General features: G+C 44.4%; 1 protein-coding gene across 1 annotated transcript in view; it reads right to left on the bottom strand.

The window, feature by feature from the left end:
• The window catches only part of TRANK1 (tetratricopeptide repeat and ankyrin repeat containing 1), an 89,533-nt gene that overhangs the window by 59,008 nt on the left and 16,819 nt on the right, over positions 1-13,706 (bottom strand). Inside the window, exons 2-5 of the mRNA XM_054595765.1 lie at positions 9,243-9,374; positions 7,221-7,347; positions 2,049-2,199; positions 976-1,094 (exon numbers count right to left, since the gene is read on the bottom strand). Of these exons, the coding sequence (XP_054451740.1) occupies positions 976-1,094; positions 2,049-2,199; positions 7,221-7,347; positions 9,243-9,374 (529 nt within the window). The remainder of the gene's footprint in view (positions 1-975; positions 1,095-2,048; positions 2,200-7,220; positions 7,348-9,242; positions 9,375-13,706) is intronic.

The following is a 13,706-nucleotide window of genomic DNA, read 5'->3' as shown; positions in this document are numbered from 1 at the left end:
GGGATCCATGCCCTTCCCCAGAAGTGAAGACTCCTGTATTGTAAAGTCATTCAGACTGCCTGGTTCTAGGCTCCTTAGAGGTTGCCCTTGCTTTGGTCACTTCCCTGGGACTTCCCAGCTTTAAAAGCCCCAGTAGGCCCTTTCTAATAACACTCACAGCCTTGGCCAGCCCATTCTCAGAAGTACTCACAGGCCGCCGTCAATGATAACTCTTCTTCAGCGGGCACTTAGCACATGCCAGGTATTATAAAAGTCTTTTAGCTCAGTTCCTGGCACATGGTAAGCCCTGAATAAACTAGCTGATATTATTATTAGGGGCCCTTGGTCCACTATTTCTAATCCTCACCAAAACCCTGAGGAAAGAGGCTTATATCCTACAACTTACTGATGAGGAAAATGAGGGTGAGAGGGAAATAATTGGTTCAAAATAGAACGTGGACGATCAGGGTTCACAGAGACATCCCTGTGACACGGGAGCCAGGCTCCACAGTCCACTCTGCTCCTCCGTTGCTTGGGTGCCTGGCTCTGGGTTTGGATCCTACAGCCTTAAGGCTACCTCTGGGTAGCAGTCCCTTAAAACTACCCAGAAACCCTCCGAGCAGCGCAGGCAGGTCGCCTGGGTCCACACTGGCAAACGCAGTGTACCAAGGCTATGAAGATGAACATGCATTGTTTATTTTCCTCAGTCCATGCTGCTACTCACGTATGGACTTCACGTTTCTTTGATGACGATAGCAACACAGAGCAGGAAGTACGGATGCCACAAATTGGGCATACACCTTCTTACTTTAAAAAAATGGAAGCTGGCTAATCCATATATCTCAATGACTTTCCATCTTTAAGGACATTATAGTTAAAAAGTTATTTTGGCATAAAGATAAACAAATAATACATTATCATTTCCCAGGGCCAGCAGAAAGAAACCATTCAATGTGGAGTGCACTTCCCCACAGGGAAGCCGTCTCCTTTACTTACAGGCCATAATCCTTTCTTCCCCAGCTTTTCTATTACCGATTGCCACACTTCCGTTGAGAATCCAGTAGAGAATATTTGATCACAGTGGGGCATGAAGCTTTTTAAAACAACGGGGTCACCTGAAAGCAAGTGCCATGGTTCAGAAAGTTTAACTTGGGGAAAGTCTACAACATTTGGGAACAGGCCTCCCCGTTAAGACTGCACATAGACTAATGATAAGTTACATACGCATGAAGTTGCAATCATTTTTAATTTGGGTGACAATCAATCCCTTAAGAGTTAGCACACGGGGAGCCAGTATTCACCTAGCTTTTCTATTCACCAAATCCGGCAATATGTGTTTATACTGAATTCCTCCCACAAGCCACGATGGCTGTGCCTGTTACCTCCATTCATGAAGGAGAAAATGGAAGCTTAAGGGAACTTACAAAATCCATCTCCTGGAATAAAAATGGGACAAAATACTATTCTCATCCAACAGATGAGAAACTCTCACAAATGAGGTCAGGCTTCATGGCATATAATGCTGCAGGTCGATGACAAAAGTCAAGGCTGGAACCCAGGTTAATATTCATTCTTCTAACCTGGGGGCCCACGAACCTGGCACCTCATGGTTCTTCAAACCCCATTTCTCAAACTCGTGGATGACAAAAACATCCAAGGGCGCAGGCCAGACAGAATAACATGGCACCTCTTCCAGGGTTACTAATTTCCAACAATAAGGAAATATCAAAATAACCATATATTATGTGAAAGGGTACAAAATTCCCGTAAGTATATTTTTCACAATTTAGGAACTGGGCATGGGCACACTCTCCCGCTCCAGACAGGAGTACTTTGGGAGGAAAGTATGGGATGCATTGCCCCAAGGAGTCCTGTTAGCTGTTCCCTCTAATGATGGGGGAAGAATGGAAACCATCCAGATTTCTTCAAGGAACAGTCACCAAGAGCAGCCGTTTAGCCCACCTGGCCTCGGACAGAACAATGATTTTCAGGAGACGCAGAGAAGACAGTGAGGAGCGCATGGGAAGGACAAACCATTGGGTTCTGAAACTTCTCCACATCAGACTTACTGCCCATAGTGGTGAAGACTCCGACGAGGAAATCGGCAAACTGGCTCTGATCGCTGCTGCCCTGCAGAAGCTCAAGACCCTCAAAAAACATGCGAGCAGCATCATAATGATTGAGCAACCGCAGCAAGGAATAACCAGCTCGGTAGTATCCCTGGAAAGGGGAAAAAAGAAAACCTTAGCAATACCCCTCTCTTCTCGTGTGCTGCTGAAGGGAAGGACAAGATCAATGACATGGGAAATGGGCTCTAGAATCTTACTTCTGTATAAACACAGATTTCTAGCAGGCACTGCACATTGGATTGCCACATTAGATTCTGTGCCACATTTTTCCTGTCGTTTTCTAACTGCTAAGAAAATAAACACTCTCAAACCTATGACGTACAAAGCATCTAACATATGACACAGAGGTAAGGAAGCTGGCCTGCTTCCAATTACACGTGTGGTTTATTTATTCATGCCTCCAATCACAGGCTGAGCAAGAAGAGAGGAATGAAAAAAAATGCCATGACGACGGTGTTCTGGGAAAGAATGAGATTATCATGTAAACACAGAAGTCGTTCCCTGCTCCTTTCAATCAAAGTAAACCCAATTTGCACTGGGCATGTAGGGGGGAAAACTGCAATCACAAGCATTGAGGTTTATGGAGCTCCACATTCTAGGCAGTATATACGAGAGGTAAAAAAATGGTTTTTTACTTCTGTAGAGAGAGGAAAATCATAACGATTAATACAGGAAAGTGGCCTGTGATGCAAAAGGCCTCCCATGCATCCCGTATTGTAGTGTGAGTAAGAACAAAACAATACCTACTGCCTTCTCCCCTTCGACCATCCAACTGTACTGGTGCTTAAAATTCCACTTAACTCCAAATCTTTGATTATTTATTAATTTGTCTTAACCTTCATTTGAAAATCTAAACTTTAGATATCAGAAAAAAAAGTGTTTTCTTCCCCCAACCAGACAAGCTGATACAGAATTTCCCATTTCTTTGACTTCCTCAGATTCAAGTCCCATGTTTTTATTTTAGAGATAGGTGAGGGGATCTGAATATGCCACGCCAAAATATGAGAAAGAAGGACTGCATAAATCCCCTCCCTGGGAAATTTTTATGGCAATGAAAAAGGCAGAAAGTCAGCACTGAGATCAGCCTGCAGAAACCAACCTGGTTAAGGTAGCCCTTCTCTTCCATTAGTGTCCCTGTATATGTACCTCTCCACAGTTCAGGGCCCCTAAAAGTCTTTAAAACACTGTCCTTTGTCTTGTTGTGTCTCCACAATTTATCTCTCTTTGTTAAAATGGTATATAAGCCCTTCAGCTTATCTACTTCTTTGGAGTCTTCACGTTTCTCAGAAGGCCCCCACATCACATAAAAATTAACATCAAATAAAAATCTGCCTGGCTGGTGTGGCTCAGTGGACTGAGTGCCAGACTGTGAAGCAAAGGGTCACTAGTTTGATTCCCAGTCAGGGCACATGCTTGGGTTGCAGGGCAGGTTCCCAGTAGGGGGCATGTGAGAGGCAACCATACATTGATGTTCTCTCCCTCTCTTTCTCTCTCCTTCCCTCTCTAAGGATAAATAAAATCTTAAAAAAAAAAATCTGCGTGCTTTTTGATGAGACTTCTGGTCATGATGGGGGCACAGGTAAAATACTTCATTTCCTTGCACAACTACAGAAAAAATTACAACAAAACAAATATCACCCAGAACCATCACAAAATCTCTCTCTATGGAAGTCTGACAACCAAGGATTTAAAGAAGCCACACTCATCCAGACAGGAAGGAGGGCGGAGATGCAGAGACAGGCGGAGAGGTGTGGAGAGGCAGCGGAACGGGCAGTCCTACATTCACCTGTGGTGGATAAAAATCAGGAAGGATACCTTGGGAGTGAGGGATCCCAGCCCCAGGCCAGACCACCCAGCCCAGGGTTCCAGCACCAGGGTTCCAGCACCAGGAAGATAAATCCCTATAACTTCTGGCTGTAAAAACCAGTGGGGGGTGGAGGGGTGGCACAAGAAGCTGCTGGATTTTCAGGAGACGCCTCCTAAAGGGCCTGTACGAACTTAGAACCTATGCTGGCCCACCCACTCTGGGATTCAGCACCAGGACAACAGCTGGAAGGGCACCAGTCACATACAGGGAGAAAGTGAACTGATTGGAAACAGGGGAGTGCCAGGCAAACCTGCAGAAGCCAGGTAGAGGCCTTGCTCCCTCCCCAAGCACTTCCCCCTCAACAAAGCCACAAAATGGTGAAGCGGGTTGGGCTGCCCTGGTGATCACCTAAGGCTCTGCTCCACACAACTTACAGGTATGCTTTTCTATAATATGCCATACTACTAAACCTGGAAGTCAAAGGAGCTTTACCTAATACACAGAAAGAAATGTAGGGAGGCTGCCAAATTGAGGAGACAAAGAAATATGGCCCAAATGAAAGAACAGAACAAAACCCCAGAAAAAGAAATAAATGAAATGGAGATAAGCAACCTATCAGATGCAGAGTTCAAAACACTGATTATCAGGACATTCAGAGAACTCATTGAGTATGGCAACAGCATAAAAAAGACTGAGGCAGAAATGAAGTTTATGTTAAGTGAAATAAAGAAAAATCTCCAGGGAAACAACAGTACAGGGGATGAAGCTGAGATTCAAATAATAATATGGAATATAAGGAAGAAATAAACATTCAATCAGAACAGCAAGGAGAAAAAAAGAATCCAAAAAACAAGGACAGAATAAGGAGCCTCTGGGACATATCCAAATGCATCAACATCCAAATCATAGGGACACCAGAAGAGAGAAAGCAAGAAACTGAACACTTTTTTGAAAAAATAATGAAAGAAAACTTCTGTAGTTTGGTGAAAAAAATAGACATACAAGTCCAGGAAGCACAGAGAGTCATGAACAAGTTGGACCCAAAGAGGACCACACCAAGGCACATCATCATTAAAATGCCAAAGGTTAAAGATAAAGAAAGACACTAAAAGCAGCAAAAGAACAGCAGAGAGTTACCTATAAAGGAGATCCCATAAGACTATTAGCTGATTTCTCAAAAAAAACTGAAGGCTAGAAGGGACTAGCAAGAAGTATTCAAAGTGATGAAAAGCAAGGGCTTACAACCTAGATTACTCTAGACAACAAAACTATCATTTAGAATGGAATTCTAAATCCTAGAAAGGGCAGATAAAGTGGTTCCCAGACAAGGGAAAGCTAAAGGAGTTCATCATCACCAAGCTATTATTACAGGAAATGTTAAAGGGACTTATTTAAGAAAAAGAAGATGATCAAAATTATGAACATTAAAATGACAACAAATTTACAACTATCAATAACTGAATATAAAAAACAAACTAACCAAACTAGAACAGGAGTAAAATCATAGATATGGAGATCATTTGGAGGGTTATCAGCTGAAGGAGGAGAATGAGGGGGGTGGAGAAGGTACAGGGATTAAGAAGTATAATTGGTAGGTACAAAATAGACAGGGGGAGGTTAAGAATAGCATAGGAAACAGAGAAGCCAAAGAATTTATATGCCTGACCCATGGACATGAACTAAGAGGGGACATTGTTGGAGGGAAGGGAGGTACCAGGCAGAGGAGGGCAAAGGGGGAAAAACTGGGACATCTGTAATAGCATAATCAATAAAATGTAATTGAAAAAAAAATCTGTGTTTTCCTCTTGTTTGTCTGTCTCTTATCAGGCACATTTGCAGGACCCTAAGCCACTGAACCAAGAGAGGGTAAAGAAAAAGGTTTTCTTCCTCCCCTCGGGAGGACACTTGGGGGAGGGATGAGCAGAGGGAAAGAATGGAGAAAGAGAGAGACACCCAGAAGCCCCAAGTGAAAAAAAGGGGATTGGTCCTGGTGACTCTGCTGTCAGGGGCTGCTGCAGACGTGGCCACTCAAGGAAGCACTCGGACCATCATCTAGGACCCCATGCACCCTGTCGGCCACAGCCAAGCCTCTGGGTCAGGAACACAGGAGGATCCCAATCACTCCCCACCCTGTCTCAGGGACAGGATGGGAAAATCCTAGAGAGTCTTTGGGCAGAATTACCCAGGAATGCATTAACATTTCCAGAAAGATTCAATAGTTCCTACAGTATCCATCCTCCAAGAGAAGATGTTTCCTGTAAAACATACAGATCCCTCCCTCCAGACCGGCATAATCTGTAGGTTCAACTGCCCACCCACTCCCCACTGTGTTGTTTCTGGCAGACGTACACGAAATGCAGACCCTGAGGACACAATGCAGACTCCTATTTACTGAGTGTCAATAACCGTTCTTCATGTCTCCTTAATCCTTGAAGCAAGTCTAAGGCATAGGTTTCATCTCATTTTACAGTTGGGGAAATGAAAGCTCAGAGAGGGAAAATGACTCATCCAAGCTGTTGAAACCAGTCCAGGTGAGCACGAGGGAGAAAGGGCTGGGCTCTGCCCGCTTTACTGTAGAGCCTCTCTGTAAACTGTCTACACCACTAATTTGAAATTAAGTGTATATTGACTCAGAGAGTCCCAGGATGTAATTTAAGGCCTCGGGTTGTGCACATGGTTTTCCTCTCCCCAGCTTGACTGTGAATTTCTCAAGGTCTGGGACGGTATCATCCACTTCTTCTGTCTGCCTTGACACCAAGAACTTGGAAGTGCCTGGCTGAGAGGGTACTCAAAGCATTTCAGCTGAAAGAACAATCAAATGATTATTTAGTGGACCTTTGTTAACAATCTTCAAGAGTCTTCCTAGCCTCTCAAACTTCTCTGATCCCCACAAAGGGCCTTATCCCTACTGTAAAAAAATGCCACCTCAAGAATCGGTGTCATGTCTCCACCCAGCTTGCATCTGAAATACAGCTTTGCTAAAATGAGACTTGAGAACAGCCAAGAATGGGAATAGACTGTGAATTTTGGCGTAACTAAGTTCAGAACAAAACAAGCTCCAAGAGGACGTCCACTACACTCCACTTACCAGGAGGCCCAGTTCTCCTCTGCCCTGCGAGCGCATTTCCCCACTAGGCCATCACAGTTTCCACTCTCCTCTGGGTGCCACTCACATGCCCATGGGCATCCATGTGACATACGAAGAGGGCTGACTGAGGAGCACTTCCATTTGAAAGCGAAGGGGGGACGGAGCCGGGCTCAGGGGAGGGGGGTGGCCGCTGCCCCGGGCTGTCCCTTGCACCTACCTTCACGTAGGACGGATCCCATTCCAGACATTCCTTGGCAGCTGCGGAGGCCTCCTTCCATTTCCTGAGGTTGTAAAACGCATTGGACTTGTTGCACAGTAGCACAGCCAGCTCCCTAGGGTGGACCCTGTGAGAAAGGACAAGCTGGTGATCGTAAAATATCTTCCTGCAAAGAGAGAAAACAATGCTTCACGGCATCATTTTGGTGCTGGCTGCTGCCATCATGATGAGGGTTCAGCAGGAAATGTCCCAGGTGTGCCTGTCGGTGCTGACCCTCGTAGACCCTGAGGAAGTCTCGCACTTGCAAGGTACAGATCTGTCCCTCACTCCCAAATTCTCCGCTCCCAGGTTTAATGACAAATGTTCTCAACACCTTGGTTCCATTTCCTATTGATCACCAAGGGTCACCTTAGAGAACCCTGGTGAACACGCTGCAAAAATGGTGACTGTACCTAAGGACAGAGGGGATGGGAGCTGCCCACTGCGCATTAGCAGAGTCCAGACGCGATGTGAACGCTCGCACGTCGCCGCCGCGTGGGGGCAGAGCTGATCACAGGAAGGGCCCCTCAGGTCACGTGAGCACACCAGCTCCGGACCCACCGCGCGAGGTCCGGGACGAGCGCTATCCCGCCGCACTGGCAGGGCCACCCTAACATCTGCAGGACCCAGAGCCAGGGTGCCAACAGAGGCCCGCATGCCACGTGGCGAATCTGCGCTGCCCAACAGTGTAACCACTAGCCACATGTAGCTGTTTACATTTAAATTAATTAAATTTAAATAAAACGAAAAATTCAGTTCCTTCCTTGTATTAGCCCCATTTCAGTACCTAGTGACTACCTTCACAGGAAGTCCTATTGGACAGTGCTTGTCTAAAGATTTGAAGGCCACAACTCATGCTTGAAGCTGTACAATAAAATATGTTCTACCAGTCAGGGCACATACCTAGGTTGCAGGTTTAGTCCCTGGTTGGGACACATATAAGAGGCAACCAATCGATGTCTCTCCCTCACACCTATGTCTCTCTACCTCTCTTTCTCCTTCCCTTCCTCACTCTAAAAAATAAATATATAAATAAATAAATAATATAAAACATACATCAATATGTAATGGTTTCTTACTGATACTTTTAAGTAGATGAATAAATACATATTTTAAATTTCTCTCAGTTTTAAGTTTTGATACAGACTACATTAACAGCTAAAAACCTACATAAACAAAAGCTCGTTGGGGTCCTCCACAATTTTTAAGCATTATCATGAAACTATAGTGTTTGGGAACAGGCCAAGTAGCTCAGTTGGTTAGAGCATCATCCCAACACACCAAGGTTGTGGGTTTGATTCCCAGTGAGGGCATATACAAGAATCAACCACTGAATGCATAAATAAGTAGAAGAACAAATATCTCTCTCCCTATCTCTCTCTCCCTCTCTCTCTCTCTCTCAATATATAATTTTTTTTAAAAAAATGATGAAATGACTGACAACTGAGAAATTTGGGGACTTCAGTCATCCCAGAAACTCTGATCTCATAACCAGACAGAAGCAAAAGTGTTGTAATGTTTATCGACAGTCTGCTAGGTTTCACTTTCTATTTCCCTTATTACTCTAGTGTTGTCAATTCAGCTTCTGAGCAGACAAAGTAGAGAAGATCAACAGAAGCGAGGGAGAAAAGAAACAGAAACTAGGCCGTGTGGTTAAGAAACGACAAGAAAACACATTGAAATAAGGAACAAACTGACAGTAATCAGACGGGGGTGGATAACGGGGAAAAGAAGGGGAAGGGATGCCAAGGAACATGTATAAAGGATCCGTGGACAAAGCCAAAGGTGGGTAGGACTGAGGTGGGGTGCATGGGGCGGGGCAAAGTGGTGGCGGCAAACTACTTGAACAACAATTAAACAATCAAAATAAAAGATAAAATTTAAAGTTCACATTAAAAAAAAATCAAAAGAAAACATAATCAACTAAGTTCCCATTTACTTGCAAAAAAAAGAACGAAGTGAGAAAAAAATACAAACACTTACCCCCACTGGAACAGCTGTAGGAGAACCTGAATGGCTTCATCGTACTTCCTGATGGCCAACGAGAAGTTCCCATTCCTAAAAACTTGGTTGCCAGATTCTTTCAACAGCTCAGCGTAGGCTATGGGGTCCATCCTGAGGACAGAGAGGAAAGGCTGGCTGCCAGGTCTGCCTGAGGCCAGCCCCCTTCCCATCTGCATCGCTGAGAGTCTGGAGAGGCAGTTTGTTCACTCTGGCCCCGCCCACCTGTCCAGGGCACACCCTTACAACACCCCTCACCACCATGGGACCTGACAAAGAGTCTGAGGAGGCCATTTCTTCCTCAGTCCTTTCCTGACCTCAGGGCAGAGACCAGAAGGGGGATGCCATCTATTCTGTGTTAATGATCAGCTGGGCACTGAGCAAGGAAGCTGCCCCTCTGTGCAAGACAACAGAAAGCTGGCACGGAGTTTGGCTCAAGAAGTGGCAGCAGTTCCTAGAGCTGGCACCATTATTTCACTCTCATTTACCCAATCACCACGGCCTGTAAGGAGTCGTTGGTCACATTATTCCGACTTGGGAACAATTCTCAAAAAGGTTCATGTCCATTTGCCTTGAGTCTGCTAGGAGCATTCCCTGGTTCAGACCCCAAATTCAAGTTTCTGCTATTGACCACAGCACCCCATCACCTAGTAGTACAAGCAAAACTCAGCTGATAGTCCTACTCAGAAGGTGGGGGGACAGGGAGTGGAGCGGGGGCAGGTACAACAAACAAAGGACAGCCACAACAAGGGACTGAGTCACAGGGCCACAATCACTGCCTCGCCCATCCTCCCCCTTTCCTAAAACACCACAAAATAAGCCTCAGAGCATCTGTCCTTGAGATTTGTCCCTGAATTTGCCATGGCCTGCCTACTTGTCTGTGCCCCTCAAGAAACACAGGCTTCTTTCAGGTCATGACTTCCGTTTGACTCATTGCGTACCCCTCCGGCCTAACATATAATGGGTACTTAGATATTCGTGGTGTAACAAATTTGAATGCCAGCCCCAGAGGCTGCCTCTTACTGACCGATTCTCTCTGGTGTGGTCTGGACAGTCAGAGAGAAGTGCTGCAGCCCTGCCCGCATGAGGGGCCTCAAGAGACCACCTCGGACAGGCTCAAGGAGGTGGGGTGGGGGGGCAGGAGAGACGTCCTTCAGATCGGACATAGAGATGTCCTCCCAAGATGGCAGAGAAAAAAGGAAGGTGGTGGGGAAGGTCTTAAGTAACGAGGATGTTTCAGGTGTTTGCAAGTGCCGTGGACCTTAATCTATTGGCGGTCTCAATGACCAACACAGTTCTTGGATATATAATAATTCTTAGTATTTTTATTATTTCAAATCTCAACAAGGGGCTTCAGGTCAGGGAAAGCAGACCCGTGCAGATATAAGTGGTGGCTTATTTTAAACCCGTATGAGCTTATCAGAAATGGGTTTGTTTATTTTCTTTTTTTTCCTGGGCTGCATTCCTCGGGCAGAGCTGTAGCAGAACGAAGCACCTGACTCTTAGACAAGGCGGAAGGCGAAATTCCGCCCACACTTTTCATGAAACGATCTCTCAGTTTTATGGTTCACATTTTCAGAGATGGCTGAGAAGAACATGAAAAAAAAAACAAACGAAAGAATCAATTGACCAGAGAATAAAAAAGATGTTTTTCTTTCAAATATTGCCAGCTGTATGTCCCATAAATATTTTTTAAACTGGCCATGATCAGACTAGAAAAAGGAAATCATTATTAACAACCAACAGAGGTTGTAAAAGCCCTCTTTGGTAATACCTTTCCACAGTGAAAAAAGACCAACACCCTGGCCAAAATGTGCAAGGTCCTCAACAGACAATTCACAAGGACTACAAGTAATGCCCCCAACCAGGTACCTGGCCTGCAACCCAGACATGTGCCCTGACCAGGAATCCAAACACTCATTGTGGTTTTGATTTGCATTTCCCTGACGATTAGTGATATTGAGCATCTTTTTATGTACCTATTGGCTGTCTGTATGTCTCCTTTGGAAAAAAGAAGACATTCTGTTCTATCCATTTTTAAATCAGATTGTTTTCTTCTGATTTTGAGTTGTATGAATTCTTTATATATTTTGGATATTTGGCCCTTATCAGATAGGTGACTTGCAAATAGTTTCATTCCTCCATTCAGGAGGTTGCCTGTCATTTTGTTGATGGTTTCCTTTGCTGTGCATCAGCCTTTTGGTATGATGCAGTCCCATTTATTTACTTTGCTTTTGTGGCTTTTCTTTCTGGTATCAAATTCAAACGCTCATCACCAAGATCTATATAAAGGAGGCTAAATCCTTTTAGGAATTTTATGGTATAGGGCTTACATTCAAGCCATTAACCCATTTTGAGTTAATTTTTGTGTGTGGTCTAAGATAGTGGTCGAGTTTCATTCTTTTGCATGCGGTTGTCCAGTTTTCCCAACACCACTAATTGAAGAGACTGTCCTTTCCCCCGGTGTGTACTTTGGCTCCTCTGTCATATATCAGTTGATTCTATGGGCATGTGTTTATTTCTGGGCCTTTCTACTCTGTTCCATTGATCTACATGCCTGTTTTTACACCTGTATCATATTGTTTTAATTCCTATTTTAAATAACATTTAATCAATGTGGTCAAGTCAATGTTGAAGAACTCAAACACAAAATATATCCACTATGCTTACAAAGAGAATAAAAACAATTCACTTCAGAATCTTTGGGGGGGGTTGTGCTCTGATAGAAACCAAGAGTGAGCTCTTAATGCTATATGGGCAAACATCACATGTATTCATGCACTTATTATTCTCCTTTTTTTGGTACCAACATGTCACAGGGGAAAGTGAATTGCCAACCACATAGAAGCTTTTCACTTCTTAATAGGATTTATTGACAGTTACATTTTTATTACAGGAAAGAATGCTCTTATCTCTGCTTTGGAACACAGAGGGCTAAGTTGTTGAGTCTTTTTTTTTAACAACTGGGTGGCCTATTTTTAAGATGAAATTTTTATATACAAGTAGTAACAATTTAACAGAATGACAATATGCTTGAGCACTGGCCATGGGCTTTACATCACTGAGTCATTTTATTCCTGCAAAAAGCCCCATGAAGTAGGCCAGACTGTGTCCCCATTTGACATACAGGCAACTGGAGGCAAAGAGAGGTTATGCTTCTTACCACAGTCACACAGAAAGTTGTGGAGCTGGGGTCCAAACGCAAATGGCCTGACTTCAGGAGCTCAACTCTACTCCAAAGGGTAAAGACAGAGGTTAAAGGTCAGACCCCAGTCAGATCACTACAGTGTGTGATATCTTGGCAGGCACCCAGCAATCACTCCCCTGCACCTTCGGTTTTGCTAACGGTGCAAAAGCTAAAAGATAAGTACATGACATATTCACAGCTGCAGCATTGGCTTTCAGTCAGTTTCACTACGCCCCTCTGAGAATTCAAGGTCCAGTTTTGGGGAGGCGTCCTGGGCTGCCTAGCTATACCCAAAAAAGCAGAAGCAAGAAAAACACAAATGCACTGAGTAGATTTTGAAAGAAGCAAGTTTGAACGTAAGCAGACGCAGGCTGTTGTGGTTTATGTTATTCACTGTGTATAGACGCGTGGAAATTATACAACGGACTTGCAGGAAGAGAGCAAAAACTGCCAGCAGGAGCGGGCTGGGCGTGCCTGAAATGGGCAGAGGGAGGCTTTACCTTCACTGGTTATCTGGGTCCAACTTGAAATCTTGAGAGCAAATTAGTTTCCTTTTTTGGTTTTTGGTGGTTTTGTTTTAAAAAATAAAATCCTTTCAAAAGACCCTAAAAGCAGTCAATGATCCAGGATCAACTGTGGAATGCTGGGGGCAGAGATAGTTCCAGACCGAGGCTAGAGAACAAGTCTTAAAACTGACTCCTTCCTACTCCCCACAGGAAGTCGGCCAGGAAAAGAATCCAAAGTCAGACTCATCCTGGGGGCTCCAATTTGTTTTCTTTGCTTTTCTGTCTCTCTCTCTCTCTCTTTTTTTCCCCCCGTGGGGGAAAGAAGACAAATGCAAGAGAATAGCAGGGATTTTCTTAAGAAACTCACTCAAAATCTATCAAAAGGCCTCTGGAGAAGTATGAAGTTTTAGGCCCAAGCCTCTCCCACTTGGGTACAAAAATAGAACAAGGGAAAACACACCCGCCTGCTCGCACCGGCCTGCCGTAAACCAGGGGCTGTCCCCGTCCGTCCACTCTCCTTCGTCCATCAGCTTTGAATTATTCTGCCCCAATTATAACCTCATTAACCCGCAGCTACACGGAACACCAAAGTCAAGATGGTGATTTAAAAACCAGTTGACAAGTCCTGCTGTGAACTGCCCTTGTAAAATTTACATCCGAAAACTCATTCCCAACAAAAAGTAAGTATCATAAATATCTACCTAATATTGAGTGTCTCTTGGGTGTTTTAAAATCTATGCCTGTTGATGAAAT

This window comes from Pteronotus mesoamericanus, unplaced genomic scaffold (genome assembly GCF_021234165.1).
Source record: "Pteronotus mesoamericanus isolate MK-2021 breed Mesoamerican mustached bat unplaced genomic scaffold, CSHL_Meso_final scaffold_54, whole genome shotgun sequence".
NCBI lineage: Eukaryota > Metazoa > Chordata > Mammalia > Chiroptera > Mormoopidae > Pteronotus > Pteronotus mesoamericanus.
This window is presented reverse-complemented; position numbering and strand designations above follow the sequence as displayed.